General features: G+C 49.5%; 8 protein-coding genes across 8 annotated transcripts; 4 read left to right on the top strand and 4 right to left on the bottom strand.

The window, feature by feature from the left end:
* Window positions 1–55: 55 nt before the first annotated feature.
* Window positions 56–703, bottom strand: ASPSYDRAFT_55598 (U4/U6-U5 snRNP complex subunit SNU23; the record flags this gene model as incomplete). Its single annotated transcript, XM_040849066.1, has 1 exon — window positions 56–703. The coding sequence occupies one exon, from the start codon at window positions 701–703 to the stop codon at window positions 56–58; it is 648 nt and encodes a 215-aa protein (XP_040706656.1).
* Window positions 704–1,519: 816 nt separating this feature from the next.
* On the top strand, window positions 1,520–2,101 carry ASPSYDRAFT_86500 (uncharacterized protein; the record flags this gene model as incomplete). The annotated part of the gene is made up of 2 exons (XM_040851670.1): window positions 1,520–1,949; window positions 2,010–2,101. 2 exons carry the CDS (start codon window positions 1,520–1,522, stop codon window positions 2,099–2,101), a joined length of 522 nt encoding a protein of 173 aa, XP_040706655.1.
* An 870-nt stretch (window positions 2,102–2,971) lies between these two features.
* Window positions 2,972–4,053, top strand: ASPSYDRAFT_28464 (HNH endonuclease signature motif containing protein; the record flags this gene model as incomplete). The annotated part of the gene is made up of 3 exons (XM_040844525.1): window positions 2,972–3,053; window positions 3,113–3,684; window positions 3,763–4,053. 3 exons carry the CDS (start codon window positions 2,972–2,974, stop codon window positions 4,051–4,053), a joined length of 945 nt encoding a protein of 314 aa, XP_040706654.1.
* A 305-nt stretch (window positions 4,054–4,358) lies between these two features.
* On the bottom strand, window positions 4,359–6,635 carry ASPSYDRAFT_55597 (transcription factor domain-containing protein; the record flags this gene model as incomplete). Its single annotated transcript, XM_040849065.1, has 5 exons — window positions 4,359–4,763; window positions 4,911–4,956; window positions 5,170–5,615; window positions 5,639–5,642; window positions 5,674–6,635. 5 exons carry the CDS (start codon window positions 6,633–6,635, stop codon window positions 4,359–4,361), a joined length of 1,863 nt encoding a protein of 620 aa, XP_040706653.1.
* Window positions 6,636–6,781: 146 nt separating this feature from the next.
* Window positions 6,782–8,711, bottom strand: ASPSYDRAFT_41552 (transcriptional regulator SPT3). The gene is made up of 4 exons (XM_040846302.1): window positions 8,541–8,711; window positions 8,034–8,123; window positions 7,147–7,983; window positions 6,782–7,095 (listed from the first exon to the last, which is right to left on the bottom strand). Exons 1-4 carry the CDS (start codon window positions 8,583–8,585, stop codon window positions 7,090–7,092), a joined length of 978 nt encoding a protein of 325 aa, XP_040706652.1. The 5' UTR covers window positions 8,586–8,711; the 3' UTR covers window positions 6,782–7,089.
* Window positions 8,712–8,896: 185 nt separating this feature from the next.
* On the top strand, window positions 8,897–9,902 carry dph5 (diphthine synthase; the record flags this gene model as incomplete). Its single annotated transcript, XM_040851669.1, has 3 exons — window positions 8,897–9,031; window positions 9,111–9,235; window positions 9,305–9,902. The coding sequence occupies 3 exons, from the start codon at window positions 8,897–8,899 to the stop codon at window positions 9,900–9,902; spliced, it is 858 nt and encodes a 285-aa protein (XP_040706651.1).
* Window positions 9,903–10,078: 176 nt separating this feature from the next.
* On the bottom strand, window positions 10,079–10,765 carry ASPSYDRAFT_196787 (uncharacterized protein; the record flags this gene model as incomplete). Its single annotated transcript, XM_040843736.1, has 2 exons — window positions 10,079–10,132; window positions 10,214–10,765. The coding sequence occupies 2 exons, from the start codon at window positions 10,763–10,765 to the stop codon at window positions 10,079–10,081; spliced, it is 606 nt and encodes a 201-aa protein (XP_040706650.1).
* Window positions 10,766–11,303: 538 nt separating this feature from the next.
* Window positions 11,304–12,381, top strand: ASPSYDRAFT_41550 (AP-2 complex subunit sigma). The gene is made up of 5 exons (XM_040846301.1): window positions 11,304–11,400; window positions 11,464–11,503; window positions 11,561–11,590; window positions 11,667–11,897; window positions 12,002–12,381. The coding sequence occupies exons 1-5, from the start codon at window positions 11,366–11,368 to the stop codon at window positions 12,101–12,103; spliced, it is 438 nt and encodes a 145-aa protein (XP_040706649.1). The 5' UTR covers window positions 11,304–11,365; the 3' UTR covers window positions 12,104–12,381.
* The last annotated feature ends 1,544 nt before the right edge of the window (window positions 12,382–13,925 follow it).

The raw sequence follows: 13,925 nt of genomic DNA, 5'->3' as shown, positions 1-13,925 counted from the left end.
AGTATAGAAGAAGCCTTTCGTTAAACAACCCGATGCGAGGGTGCACGCAGTTCGACTAAGCAATGATGCCCAGTCGGCCCTCCCAACTGTCTTCCTGTTTGACCTGGTCATTTCCTTTACGACGCTTCTCGTTCCTCTTCCGTCTTTTCTCCTCACGCTCTTTGGAAAGCTGCTCTTCTCTGTCCTTGAGTCGCTCTCCAAGGTCCATCTGCCAGACCATGCGCTCCTCTTCCTCTCTCACGCGCTTCTGGTGAGCAAGCATTCTCAACCGCTGGCGTACATCGTCCACCGTAGCCTGCGCGACCTCCCCGCTTTGGCCGGTGGCAATCAAGTGTTGCTTGCTATTTAAGTGCTCCACCAGCTGCAAGTTATCCTTGAACGTGAGGTCACAGTCGGAGCAGTAGAACCCCGCACCTCTACCGCGCTTTCCCACCGCATTCGCCGCAGAAACGATTGTCGTCTTGCCAACCATCGAGGCGACATCGAGGCGTTGTTTGCGGGAGGTTGTGGCTTCAAGCGAGCCGTAGTCGACGGGCGCGTGCCATTTCTTGCCGAGTAGTTTGGCCTCATAGCGGGCTTTTCCTTCTTCTTTCCGCTTGGCTTCCTCTTCAGCGCCTTTTTTGGCGTATTCCTCGCGGTCCCAGCTCTTGCCGCCGAAGGTATCGGAGGTGGGGTTGTCATAGGCGGACTTGTTGGCGGACATGGTGGCGATTATTGGAGGAGAAACGGAGCAGTTGACTTCTTCTCAGTACTCGCTGATCAGGGTATCTCGAGGTGTTGTATGCTAGAGAGAGAAACCAGATGCTCTGGCGGCAGAAAGATGAGCTGTCTGTACGGAAACAGAAAGCGGTGTGGTGGAGGCTGACTGTGGCTGACGTTCCCCTCGCCCCCCACTGTCTGTCCAGGATCCACTGTCCATCCATCGTCCATCCATCTATCCATCCATGATCCATCCATGATCCATCGTCCATCTCGTCCTTTCCGCGCTCTCCGACGCCTGACCGTTGAGTCAGATAGTCTCACCGTTCTCCTCGTCCGTAATCCAATTGAATTGCAGCAGAGCCCTGTTTGCTATCCACCAACGATGATCGTTTTCATGTAGCTTTCTGGACGGGTGATCCTCTTGTTTCAGGTCGATACACACAGCCCAATGACGCCGTGTCGTCTCGTATTGCTTTGATCGCTCGAGTTTACTTAAACTCCGCAGCCTGCAGGTGCTGAAACATCTCCCTTCCCTGGCTTCAGTTTCTCTCTGTATTTTTTTTTTTTTTGGCGCCTGCCACGGTGGTCTCCTCGAGGCTGCAGCGTTGTTCCTCGTTCATTAGGCAGCGATTCTCTGTTCTGATATCATAGCTCTGTTCAAACTTCAACGTATCACGGTCACTGCGCTGCCCCTGCGGCTCAGCGGATCACCCCGTCTTGACTGCCTTTTTCTTTCCCTTTATATAAGTACATAGCCACTGCTCTTATTCTTATCTTTCTGTCTTCATCGATTCATTATCCTTAAGCATACCTAGCGATGGCAGCTCCCCCGCAGAACAGCACGCCAGATGAACCACCACACTTCAGGCTGATGGACCTTCCCCCAGAACTGCATCTGCATATCTCATCATTCCTTTCGTATCCGGATGCATTGGCTCTGAAACACACCTCTCGCCATTTCTATTCATTCGTGTACACTGGTGTTCACTTGAAGGTCGACTGGCTGGTGGAGCGCTTCGAGCGGAAACTAGAATGCCCCATGGAGAAATGCTCTTTTCGAACAGACGAGGCCTTTTGTAACTGGCCGATCCAAAGGATCATGGAACGCAGGCGTCGGCATCTGGAATGCCCCCGGTCGAGAGGCGGCTGTCTAGTCATTGAGGGTAGAACATGTCAAATGGACTTGTTACCGACGTGGTTGAAGAGGCAGGGCCGCGTGAAGCTGCTCAAGGCAGCTGGGAATGAAGGTCAGCCAAATATTCATTTATTTAAGTGTTCGGTTGCGGATGCTGACAAGCTATCTCTAGTCCTCATCCACGGGTTGATGGTGCTCTTCATGCAAGTACTGCTGGTGATCTGTCAGAGGTCTGGCTCTCCCTTCCATTGTCATCTTGAATAAACAACTCACAAGAGCAGGTATGTTTTCTCGCACAATCGACTAGGGCCACCCTTTGGTCACAGGTTAGGAGTTTGATGGGTGGGAGCTGTCCGAGACCATCACTTGCGGACGTTCGTCGTGGGGTTTTAATATGCAGCTGGCTTGCATGTCCTCTAATATTGTTATTTTTTCGGACTTTCTTGCGGACTTACGCTGTCTAGACTCAGCTGGCTGCGTCGGACATGGTCTGAGATACCCTGCTTCAGTTATTGTTTTCGTGAGCTTTCTGATTCATCCATATCGATCCATATATCCGGAACTTAATGCTTAATTAATACCTACGCGGGTCAATTGCCCTCATTATTTGAAGTCATTTCTATTCACTATCAATTTCAGTCCACCGGTTTGCCCAGAAGCATAAGTCTTGCATTTCATGTCTGTCTAGTCTCTGTGATATGTTGCATACATTAAACTACGAACTACATTCGATGCACGCCGGGAGCAAACAAACTACTCCAGCGGCTCTTATCTTAAGGCTCTGGGTAAAATTAAGCCGACGGATTTGATTTCCGCAGTGCCACGCACGGCGGATGATGAGATCATGGGAAAATCTCACAAAGTCTAATCTTACTACATTAGTGCTGAAGTATCAACTTCTTAAACCAGTGGTTATGAGTAAAGACCAGCGAGCTTGGGCCTGGTGTTCTCTCGACTCTCACTAGGCCTTCAGTGAACCCTTACATGGGATTCACTGGAGCCTTCACTTGTACTTGAATGTTGGCTCAACCTTGCTTGAATCTCCACGTAGACAAGCTACTCACTTGGTTCCCTAGTCCAGGTTGGATCTTGATCCTAGTCATGACCGACACCTGCTAAGTCTCAAAGCTCACGATGCCAACACCTTGGGAAGTTCCGCACACGCACGAGGTGCGGAACACCCATATCTTCTCGGGAGATGGGAGCTACCTCGGTGGTAAGCCAATACAGTTTCCTCATACTGGTATGATCTAATCTATAGATACTTTTACTCAGGAATTTGGTTAAACAGCCCACCTAATATTTCCAATGCCGAGTTCCACAACATGTGCGAGCAGTTCATCATCTTTCCGAGTTCACGTTACAGCTGGCATCTACACAGGCTGGGCCCGGATAATGACGTTCAAGAACTGGTGCCTAGAGACCTGGCCGATATAAGACAGGGACATTATGTGATAATGGGCAATGTCAGTCAAACGATCCATGTTGCCCTAACTACTGAACCAGTTGTCCGTCGACTTCCCACCCACCAGCCCTCCACTCGCCAAATGCGGCGCAACCAACGACACTTTAGGGACTCACTCTTCCAGAGAGATGGTAGTAAATGTGCCATCACCGGTAGACAGGCCTCTGGTGGTAACCCACGGCTCGCATTGACCGCCGCCCATATTTTTCCCCTTGCTCAACACCAAACATGGGTTGACAACAATTATGAGCATTGGATCACTGATCGAAGTGCTGCTAATGATATTGGGCCAAACAAAATGTTCTCAGCGCAAAACGGCTTGACATTGTTTGCAGACGTGGATATAATGTTCGTCAACTTCGTTTTCGCCATCAACCCTGACGTAAGTTCTTTATTTACCATTAAATTTGCTTTCCAGTTCTCTTTTTCTTGGGCTTGAGTGTTAATAAGCCCTGTACAGCAAGGATACCGTGTTATAGTGTTTGGAGAGGATCGTTCGGGGCTTGGTGGGAGAGTGCTCGACCGATCAGCTCGTATGGGCGACCCTAATCATCGTATTAGCGATGATTGTCTTCGGTTGCACTATCACCAGGCTGTCATAAAACACATGCGTGGGGTAGCAGAACCACCTTTGGATACATACTACGATGATCTTGATGATATGGGTATGATTATGGAGAGGGAAGACGCGGCTGAAGTTCTCGAAATCGAATTTGGGAACCGTTTGGGTGCCTACATCGAAGTTAGCTAGACCTCCTCAAGGCCCATATTGTTGTTTTCTTTCGCCCTTTCTTTTATTCTCCTTTTTACCTCTCGTTTCTTCTCCCAACATGAATTTCAGTACTGACGATATCCTGTAATCAGGATGCTGATTCCAGTGACCCCTAATCATGAGACGCCGGCCCCACACATCGCCGTCCTTTGTATGATATACTTTTGGTTCGTTCAATGGTGAAAAGAGAATCCCTGATTCTTAAGCTCGATTGGCCTACATCCGGATGTAGCGCACGAGAGTATTTTCCTCTAAAGCAATTTTTGCTTTTGTCTTTTTCCGAGTCAAAGCACCCACTGATCAAAGACTGCGCCAAAGTCTAGTGTATCCAGAAACTCCATCCCTTCTGCAGTCCAGGAACTGCTCGAGACTTCCTCGAATGCTGCTGAGGTTCTCATCCCCGCTTCTTCAATTTCGGCAGCACCCGTGGCGGCAGATGAGACCGGTAGACGAGATTCTAGGACTTCATCTAGGATATTCGTGAACACTTTACTTGCACGTTCGAATAGTGCGTGATTGATGTTCGATGTCAGCGGTCGAGCCATCGCGTCGATATGCGAGATGAAGACGCTGAGGTTTCGGATGAGCTCTGCCCTAGATCCGGTATACGGTATTGGATGGCCAGTTCGGACTTGGGTCTGGAGAGCCTTTATTAATGTACTAGCGCTTGGAAATCCGCACAGTACAATCTATGTCATATTTTAATTAATTGGAAGGAGTAAGTCATGGGTTTTGGGTTTGAAACTCACCATAGAGTTGAAGTCGCGTTGGATATCGACCATGGGCTCTTGTTGCCTGCCGAGCATCAAGACAGCAGAGAGAATCTTTGAACTAACGTCGAGTAATTCAGTTTCGGCGGATGGGTCATGCTGTGTGAGGAGCCTTTGTATGAGGAAAATGTTATACAGATACAGCAAGTGCGATGCAATGAGCATAACGCGAACTCCGACGGGGTGGGTACTCTTCCAATCACTGGCTGAGTAACGTAGATGCTCTGGTATCGAGTTCCAAGCCTGCGTACAACGAAAGGATATATCTCTGCCAGGGGCCATACATGAGCAAGATGATAAAACTGTTATACTCAGGGAGACTCACTTTAATCTTTCTGCGGCTTCGCTGTATATGGGTCGAAGAGACAGCTCTAATATCTCCTCTCGGAATGGTGCAATTATATATCGAACTCGATACCAGGAGGTTCGACGAAAGGTCGGATGGACATTCCAGCCATCGTTATCTAACTCTTCCATAGCTCGCTCGAGATCTTGATCGTCACCTACTATGGCATCTTCGCTAATATCGAGAGGGGGCTTGCAGTCACAATATCGCCAGGATACGTGCGGTGGGCGACCAAAAAAGGTGGCCATATTCTTATCTGAATGGTAAAAGGCGGCAAATAGTCTTCGCCGTATCTCGCGCAGGAACGTGGGAATATTTTCTGTCTTGTGGCAGTCACGATGCAAGCCCACTTCGAATATGCAGCTAGATAACTCCCCCAGCTTATGCCAAGTTGGTGAACCTTTGTAAGAGAGGCCGTCAGTCGTCTTGGTTCCCGTATTGTTTATACCATGCTGCTATAGAAGATGAGTACGATAATAGAACTTACTGGTGTCCCCGTGCAGCATACAAGACAGCAGCATATTTTCATACAGAAGCCAGCTCGTCATATCGTTCACCGGGGTCAATAATTTGCACACATGTATGGCAGTGTTGCTCGCTGTCAACATCCTCCGTGCAAACTGGAAACGTGCTGCGGATGCTGCCTCGGCGTGCCCTGGAAATCTGTCGTGGGCGAGCCCAAAAATGCAGGACCGTCCAGCAATAGCATATACTAGACCTATAATCTCTAGACGCATTTGGGTGCCTCTGAAAAGCCTGTGAAATTCTTTCCCTTTGATATCAGTGGGCATTTGGAATGTTTGGGTGGTGCTCTCCAGAATCTGGGTGGTTTTCTTATATATACTCTGTGGCGTCTCGTCCTTTTCTAGTATACCTCGCATTTCGGTCACAAGATTGGAGCTGAGGAGGGTGGGAAGAATCGCAGATTGACTTGCGCCATAGAAATCGTGCACCAGCTGCTCAATTGTGGAAGCTTCACGCAGTATACTCAACAGCTTGGTTGTCTCAGACACCCAGTACGAGGGTAACATTGAGTGGCTATTTCCCGGCACCTGTGCCTCATCATTTGAGGGCCAAAAAGCACCCTCAGAGCCACCAGAAAAGGCGGACACGAAGCTCGTAGGGCCGAAGTAACCCGGTGGAAGAGATTGGTCCGTTTTTGGACTCCGAATGCTAATCTCAACTGACGATGGCGTAGGCGAAGGCGGCCTTGGGTTCTCCCTCCGACTGCGTTCTTTTGCTGAACGCCGGATTCGCTGTGACCTGGATTGAGGAGTCGGAGAGTCTCTCTCTCCTGTCAGCGGGGCTGGATGATAGAAGCAACGACTGGTAATGTTGCGTTTCTGGCATCGTCCACAGATCGGGGTTTCATGATCGCAGCGCACTTTATCTTTCCGACAAGGTTCACAGGACGCAGCCTGGCCATTACGCCGGCGTGAACTCATCTCAACTCCGGGAAATGTTCGATCTGCAATACATTGATGGGAAGGAGGAGTTAAAGGGAAAGAAAAGGCTGAAGTTGGGGGGGTTGCGGGCTTCTTCGGGGTTCGGAGTTCGGAGTTCGGAGTTCACGCCAACGACATGTACCACTTCAAGCTCACTGGAAACTGTCTTGAAGCTGAAAAAAGACATGTATTCAATTATTCATAAAAAATTAACTTGCTTGAAGGATGGCTAAATCATGCGCTAAGGTAGAATTTTACAGTGGTACAAAATAAGATAGCACGGTGTCCTCGGAATGAAATATGTATTTAAGAAAAGCCAACCCATAAGCAATAAAAACTAAATAAGACAACTTCGCGCTCACCCGTATCATGCATTCATAATTATAAAGTGGGTATCTCTGTTAACTCCGGATTACTCCCATGCCACGAAGCCCAAATCGAAACCCCCAACATATTAGATCTGAGCACGTTAGCAACCAAAACCTATCTCCATCAGGGCATAATAGCTTACCAGTCTAAGAGGCATCCGCGCTGGTATGCGGCCATTGTGGAGGAGCATCGCAATATTCTTACTCGGCGTGGCTTGTAGTTTGCGATATGCCTCGCGAATGTGTCTCGGCTCGACCGGGGTGCGGCCTTCTTCCGGAGGGTCGAAAAGTCCTGTCTCACGCTTGCGTTTCTTGGTGTCCTCCGCTCCATTTTCGGACCCCCCACGGCGGGTTTTCTCGCGATCTTCACGTTCCTTGACCTTGAGGGCCTCCTCGGTCAGAGTCTGCACGATTTCGAACGTCAAAAATCCCAGGATGTCGACAATATCGTCGTTAGGCTTCGATTCGGTGACGATTCCAAATCCAGCCCACTCCCTGAAGCGTTTGCTCTTGCGGTAGGTAAACGATGCCTGTCGGCATTCAGACCAGAATACGTATTCTTCTCTGGTCATGTGCTTGGTTCGCTCGTCTGCGGCAGCAAGACGTTGGAGAGTCGCATAGTTCTGCTCCTCTTCTTCTTCGTCTTCTTCATCATCTCTCTCCGGGACTTGCACAGAATAGAAGCTATTAACATCCCATGCAAGCCCGACCCGGGCCCTCTTGTTTTTGGGCTTAGAGGTGACGTCTTGGGGTCCCGCAACGACGCCCCCAGCCATTGGGTCATCGGCACCCGCAAAATCAGCCGCATCAGCGCCACCCTTGTCGTCAGAATCTTTCACGTTTTTGCGGACATCTTTCCAGGATAGAAAAGTCTTCAGACGGGAGACTTTGGCCTTATCATGGCGAATTAAAAAGATCAAATCATCAGTAGATATAGATCGAACTCCACGGCGAGTAGCCAGTGTCGTACTGCGTGCGAGCTACCTTTGGGTCAATACATATCGACAGTCAAGTGAGCAAAAGGCCATACAATCTCAACGACTTGCTGTCGCACAATATCCTCAATAAGAGTGGTGGTCTCGATAGATGGCTCAGCGGTCTCTCCAGAGACGAACATCATCTGGCGAATGAAGTTAGCAACCTTGGCCCAGAACATTTCATCTGTCTCAGAGTTATTTTCTTCTGGGTCTTGGGATCCGTCTTCGTCCTCAATCTGAAGAGTGCTCGTCTGCGACAAAAGTGCGCTCTCCATCTCGGGATCAGACTCGTTCTCGCAAACCATGAAACGGTCCCAGTAAGCCATAACTGGTCCCAGTGATGAAAATAAATACAAGGGAATAGACAGAGACGGGGTTGTAGAGGATATGGTGGCGCATCAAAGAAACATATCGCATTGCTCGCGTTGATGGAAATGAGCGCATTTCCCCAGACCCGACGAGCGCTAACCATAGAAGTAATACGATAATTTCGCGCTATTAAACCCGAAAATGCGCCTCAAAGTGCGCAGCGATCGAAATATCAAAAGAGTGACGCTTACCTGCTGGATTTCCTGCCGGTACTTCGGAGTACGATCAGACGACATATTGCGAATTTACGACCAATATCGAACACGGTAATCAAACAAAACACAGGCACAGGCGGCGCAATCACGTCTTTATATAACAAGATGAAGGAAGCCTATTCGAGGCCAATGAATCCCATAGTTAAGAGACCTACTTAAGGTAAGAAGTGGTCAGCGCAAGCCTCCATGCGCGTGCCCTGCTGGGATCATCTGTTTCTCCGCCTTCCGCCCATGTCTCGAATTCACATGGTGGGGTCCAGAAACTTTTAAATGCAACAGGCCATTGCTTGAATTGTCACCGTCAAAGAATAAAAAAAGGAAAAGGAAACACCATGCTTTATCTCGTGGGACTGGGTCTTGCCGATGAAACGGACATCACAGTCCGCGGCCTCGAAGTGGTGAAGAAGGCGGAACGAGTCTACCTCGAAGCATACACAAGCATTCTTCTTGTCGATAAGGCCAAACTAGTAAGAACCCCAGCAACAAGATTTATTTGCGCCCATTATCTTTATTTTCCTGTTAATTAATGATCAATTGTTTTAGTAGGAAGCATTCTATGGCCGTCCTGTTATTGAAGCCGACCGAGAGCTCGTCGAGACCGGTAGCGACGACATCCTCGCAAATGCGGACAAGGTGGATGTAGCTTTCCTCGTAGTTGGGGATCCCTTTGGGTACGCTCGTTGATATTTTTCTTTACTCTATTGGTTTTGTTTCTGACCATCTATTTTTTCGCATAAAAGAGCTACGACGCATACCGATCTCGTCCTCCGCGCGCGCGAACTCGGCATCGAGTCGAAGGTTATCCCAAATGCATCGATCATGTCCGGAATTGGCTGCACTGGTCTTCAGCTGTACAATTTTGGTCAAACAGTGAGCATGGTCTTCTTCACGGAGACCTGGAAGCCGTCCTCGTACTACGACCGAGTCAAGGAAAATGTCCAGCTAGGACTTCATACTCTTGTGCTGCTTGACATCAAGGTCAAGGAACAGTCGTTGGAGAACATGGCTAGAGGGCGCTTGATCTACGAGCCCCCAAGGTACATGTCTGTTGCGCAATGCGCTGGTCAAATGCTGGAAACCGAAGAAGAGCGGAAGGAGGGTGTTTGGGGGCCAGACAGCCTTGCCGTGGGGGCTGCCCGAGTTGGTGCCGCAGATCAGAAGCTTGTTGCAGGCACTCTGCAGGAACTAAGTCAAGTTGACATGGGCCCGCCACTACACAGTCTGGTCCTGTTGGGCCGTAGAACGCATGATCTGGAGAAGGACTACATTCGACAATTCGCTGTGAATGCGGAAACATTTGACGCAAGTTGGAAGAATGGGAAAAATGGTTCCAGTTGATTCTGGCCCGAAAAATAAAAGAAATTAAAGAGAAAAGATAGAACAGGAAATAATGCACATGTCCGCCCGTTGTAACCTGAGCAGACTCCCACAGACACCGAAAGCCAGCTGATTGATATGAAATCCCCATTTCTTTTGCCGAAAAATCATCACTCATAATATAACTCGTACAACAATCACGAAGACCATTTGCTGCTGAAGAAACGCGTGACAGACTCGGGAATCCGGAGCTATACAATTTTTGAAACCGCGATAGTTAGTCCACATCGACGATAGGATATCAAATCAGTAAGACGTGCAAGCAAACTCACCGTGGGCGTTGATGGCGCGCCGCTCGAAGATTGAGACCGATCATAGCTGTCGTCGTCGTAATAGTCTTCATCCTCCTCCATAATATCATCCTCGTCATGAGGAAAATATCGTTCCGGATCCCCATTATAAACAATCCACCACCCAATCCTCTCCCCGGCAGCATATTTATCCCTAAACTCAGCCAGCGCCTTTGTACCAGCCGGATCTAGCGGGTTCTCCTGGAAAATATCTGCATTCCACGAACTCCCTGTATTTTGCGACCCTTCCTCAGGTATACTGATCACCTTCGCGCCAACATATGCGAAGGGCTTGCTGACAGCCTCGTCGCTCTCGTCCTCGGGGTCGTATTGTTCGACAAAGCGCAGTTCGGGAAGATTCGAGACGATGTTCGGCTCCGTCTTGCTAAACGATCCCAGCAGTAATTTATTCGTGATCGGTCGCTGGACGTACTCGGCCGTTGCGTCTTCTAGATTGTGCAGGACGATGTAGACTCGGATGCCGGTGAAGCCAGCCCGTGGCCATCGGAAACCGTAGAGCATGTAGACGGGCATGGTAATGGTGAGGCTGGAAGAGACGCTGCAGACACTCGTAATAATGAATGAATGGAGGGTGTAGAGTCCCAGATATCCCAATGCGATGCTTGAGAAATCATAGTAATATATCTGGAAGGGGTGTAGCTGTCACCATTCTGTGGCGTCGGGGACCTCGTATGGAGCTCTTAACTGGGGGTTGTGGGTGCGGAACGAAAAGGATGTCGTTCCAATTGCTCCAGTCCGCGGCCTTCGGCGTAACCGTTAACGGCCCTTGGCGTTGTGTCAGGACTATATTTAAACCTTTCCCGAGGTATCTGTGTCTAGCGGCTTACTTTTGGTAAAATAGCACCCAACTCCATCTAGGAAAAGTAGTCTTATAGAGTAAATACTGCTACAGTCTTGTACACGTGGAACAGGCCCAGATCTGCGTATCCTTTAGTAGTAGCCCCAAGAATAGAGCGTCAAGGCTGAAAAAACGTTGAAGGCGGTGGCCGCGGGCAGTATCACGCGATTAGCGGCGTCCATTGCGGAGTTGATTGCCAGCTCCAGCTTCCACGCCCGCTGCAGCATTCCTCCTCCGTGGATCTCGCACGGAGCACCGCGGGCCCATCAATCAAGATGGTTCTCTCTTTCATACTTGTCCAGAATCGCCAGTGAGTTCTTCTGTGACCTTGCTTGAGTGTGGAGGCGCGGCCAAGCTAACAATGGGGGAACAGGGGCAAGACCAGACTTGCGAAGTGGTATTCGCCGTACAGCGTAAGTCACCCCAATTCCCGGCTGGGTATCGACAATGGCCTAATTGCAATGACACAGGATGAAGAGAAAGTGAAACTCAAAGGCGAGGTTCGTCCCGATCGGCCCCGTTATGGCTCTGCTGGCATCCGCCGGTCCCTCTATCGACAGAGGTTAACGTCCCTAGGTTCATCGATTGGTGGCCCCACGAGATCAGAAGTACCAGTCGAACTTTGTCGAATTCAAGAGAAGCACGAAGATTGTATATAGAAGATACGCGGGCCTTTTCTTCTGCGCATGCGTCGATGCGACGGATAATGAGCTGGCATACCTCGAGGCGATTCACTTCTTCGTGGAGGTTCTCGATCAATTCTTCGGCAACGTGTGCGAGCTAGACTTAGTCTTCAACTTTTATAAGGTGAGTAATGCCCTAGTGTATTATGGAACATGCCACATCCCCCGCCAATGAATGTATATGGAGGGGGCTTTGAATGGTTAGAGAGTTGGCTAATGTTCGTATAGGTATATGCAATCCTAGACGAAGTCTTCCTTGCGGGTGAAATCGAAGAGACGAGTAAACAAGTCGTTCTAACGAGGCTGGAACATTTGGATAAGCTGGAGTGATCATTTGGTTTGAGCCGAATGGACGATAAAGATGGACGATAGACCATGGCCTGCATATATGGGATTTGCATGAGTGACCGCGGGTTATGGTCATAGTTGGAGTTACAGGAGTCATCTGTTTATTTCTATTTCCAAGTGCTTTCCAGCCAGCAAGGGTCAAAAGCCGGCATAACTTCCTCATCTGCGATTGCTATACCCTCTTTTAATGTCAACGTACCTTGATCCTACAACATGTTTCCCAACGCGCAAGATGCGTGGAACCAACTGTCAAAACCAGATAATGATTTTCACTTAGCCTAGCACATTTTAGGTCTTTGCATTGTAATGGGAGACCGGTTTTGAGTGCTGCCTGGAGCTCAACAGCCGAAATCTCTGCCGTGTCTCAGACAAGCTTCTGAAAACTAAATGGCGTCCCCATATTCAGCCCTATGCTCCTATGGGACAGGGACGATCGAATAATGATCGATGGTGCAATTTTAAAGTCAGATAGCAGGAGTGGCTATAAGAACGCCTGCCCGCGCGCTGTTTGGATGAGCCCTGGCTCAAAGGCGGTCGTCTTACCCCAGAGTGGATATAGCCAAAGTGAGGTGATCGCTAGCAACAATTGCGAGAGTCGCGCGCAGGTTGACAACATGGCTTGGCATCACTACTTTAAAAGCACCTCATCGCACGAATATGGCCCCTGTGTTTCTCTTGAGGTCTGATTGAATTGTTGCAGCTCTTCTCTCGTGCTGCTTGCTGCGAATATACAACTACTATCTGTTGTGGTAGTTTTTCTTATATCTTCTGAAACTCGACGATCGGCCCTACCACCGCACCATGCTGCCAACCCTACCACAAGGCTGAGACGCACTGAGCATTCCAAGCCTAAATCGAGGATTTCAACAGACGACCGTGCTTCTTCACGTTGCGGCACATGTCTCAATGCTTTGGACTGATGAGGGTTCCCTGCGTCAACCACCATGACACCCAGCGCAAAGCTGAGTCTCTCCCGGTCGCTCAACCCCCTACATTGACACGGAGAATCGCCCCTGGACGACCACTGCATCTCGAGACGAATGGAGGAATCAATTGGTGATCCTCATCTCTCGTGGCCGTTTTTTTCACTTGGTCTTGCTACGACTTTCTAGGTTCGACACCACGGACTGAGCATGCGAGGCCGAGTTTGAGAGAAATGAATAGACCCCCCAACTTCAGGGTCATGGATCCTTAGCGGTGCAACCGTCTCGAGTCCCGGTCTTTCCCATCAATAACAGCGGAGATTGCAAGCGCAATGCCGTGTTGCCACGGTCTGGGCAGCTTCCACGAGATAAGTTGACCCCTGAACCCGACGCGGTTCCAAGGAATTGTTGAGTCTGTGTGAGCGGGGCAACTCCTGATAGACAGATTATCTTTGCTACTAGCGTTCAACACGAGATGTCAAACCTGGTTGGCAACGGCAAGATGGGCGAACCAAAAATCGAGAACTGGCCAAGAGGAAGGCCCCGGGGCCATCAAGCACAGCGTCGCTGTCACCAAGCCAGTTCTTTGGTTACGACTTACGGAGGACGAGAGGTTACGAATGTGGCTGGATCAACAACAATTCCCATCTTATCTCGCTGGGCCGCTGTCATTGAACGCCATTTCCCACTTTTTTTCAGGTCGGAATCAGTCGAGCCATGATTTCTTTACAATACAGCATTCGACGGACCCCACTCGACTTCTGGAATTGAAGATTATTTTGTGGCACGGCAACGGACCGCGAGTCCGCGACGAGTCTGTGACGAGTATGGCGATCAAAGCGAAGGATGGATCATCGGTTTGAGAGGTTCAGCGACGAACC

The sequence above is a fragment of the Aspergillus sydowii genome (genome assembly GCF_001890705.1).
Source record: "Aspergillus sydowii CBS 593.65 unplaced genomic scaffold ASPSYscaffold_2, whole genome shotgun sequence".
NCBI classification, from domain to species: Eukaryota; Fungi; Ascomycota; class Eurotiomycetes; order Eurotiales; family Aspergillaceae; genus Aspergillus; species Aspergillus sydowii.
The sequence above is the reverse complement of the archived record's forward strand: the minus strand, read 5'-3'. Positions and strand labels throughout refer to the sequence as shown.

Bases quoted from the DNA above. Each gene is read 5' to 3' on its own strand.
- ASPSYDRAFT_41552 (XM_040846302.1), bottom strand. From the start codon at position 8,585: ATGTCGTCTGATCGTACTCCGAAGTACCGGCAGGAAATCCAGCAG. The intron at 8,124-8,540 runs GTAAGCGTCACT...TTCATTCGCCAG, and splicing joins ACCGGCAGGAAATCCAGCAG to ATGATGTTCGTCTCTGGAGA. The intron at 7,984-8,033 runs GTATGGCCTTTT...ACCCAAAGGTAG, and splicing joins GACAGCAAGTCGTTGAGATT to CTCGCACGCAGTACGACACT.
- ASPSYDRAFT_41550 (XM_040846301.1), top strand. From the start codon at position 11,366: ATGGTTCTCTCTTTCATACTTGTCCAGAATCGCCA. The intron at 11,504-11,560 runs GTAAGTCACCCC...GCAATGACACAG, and splicing joins AGTGGTATTCGCCGTACAGC to GATGAAGAGAAAGTGAAACT. The intron at 11,898-12,001 runs GTGAGTAATGCC...ATGTTCGTATAG, and splicing joins TAGTCTTCAACTTTTATAAG to GTATATGCAATCCTAGACGA.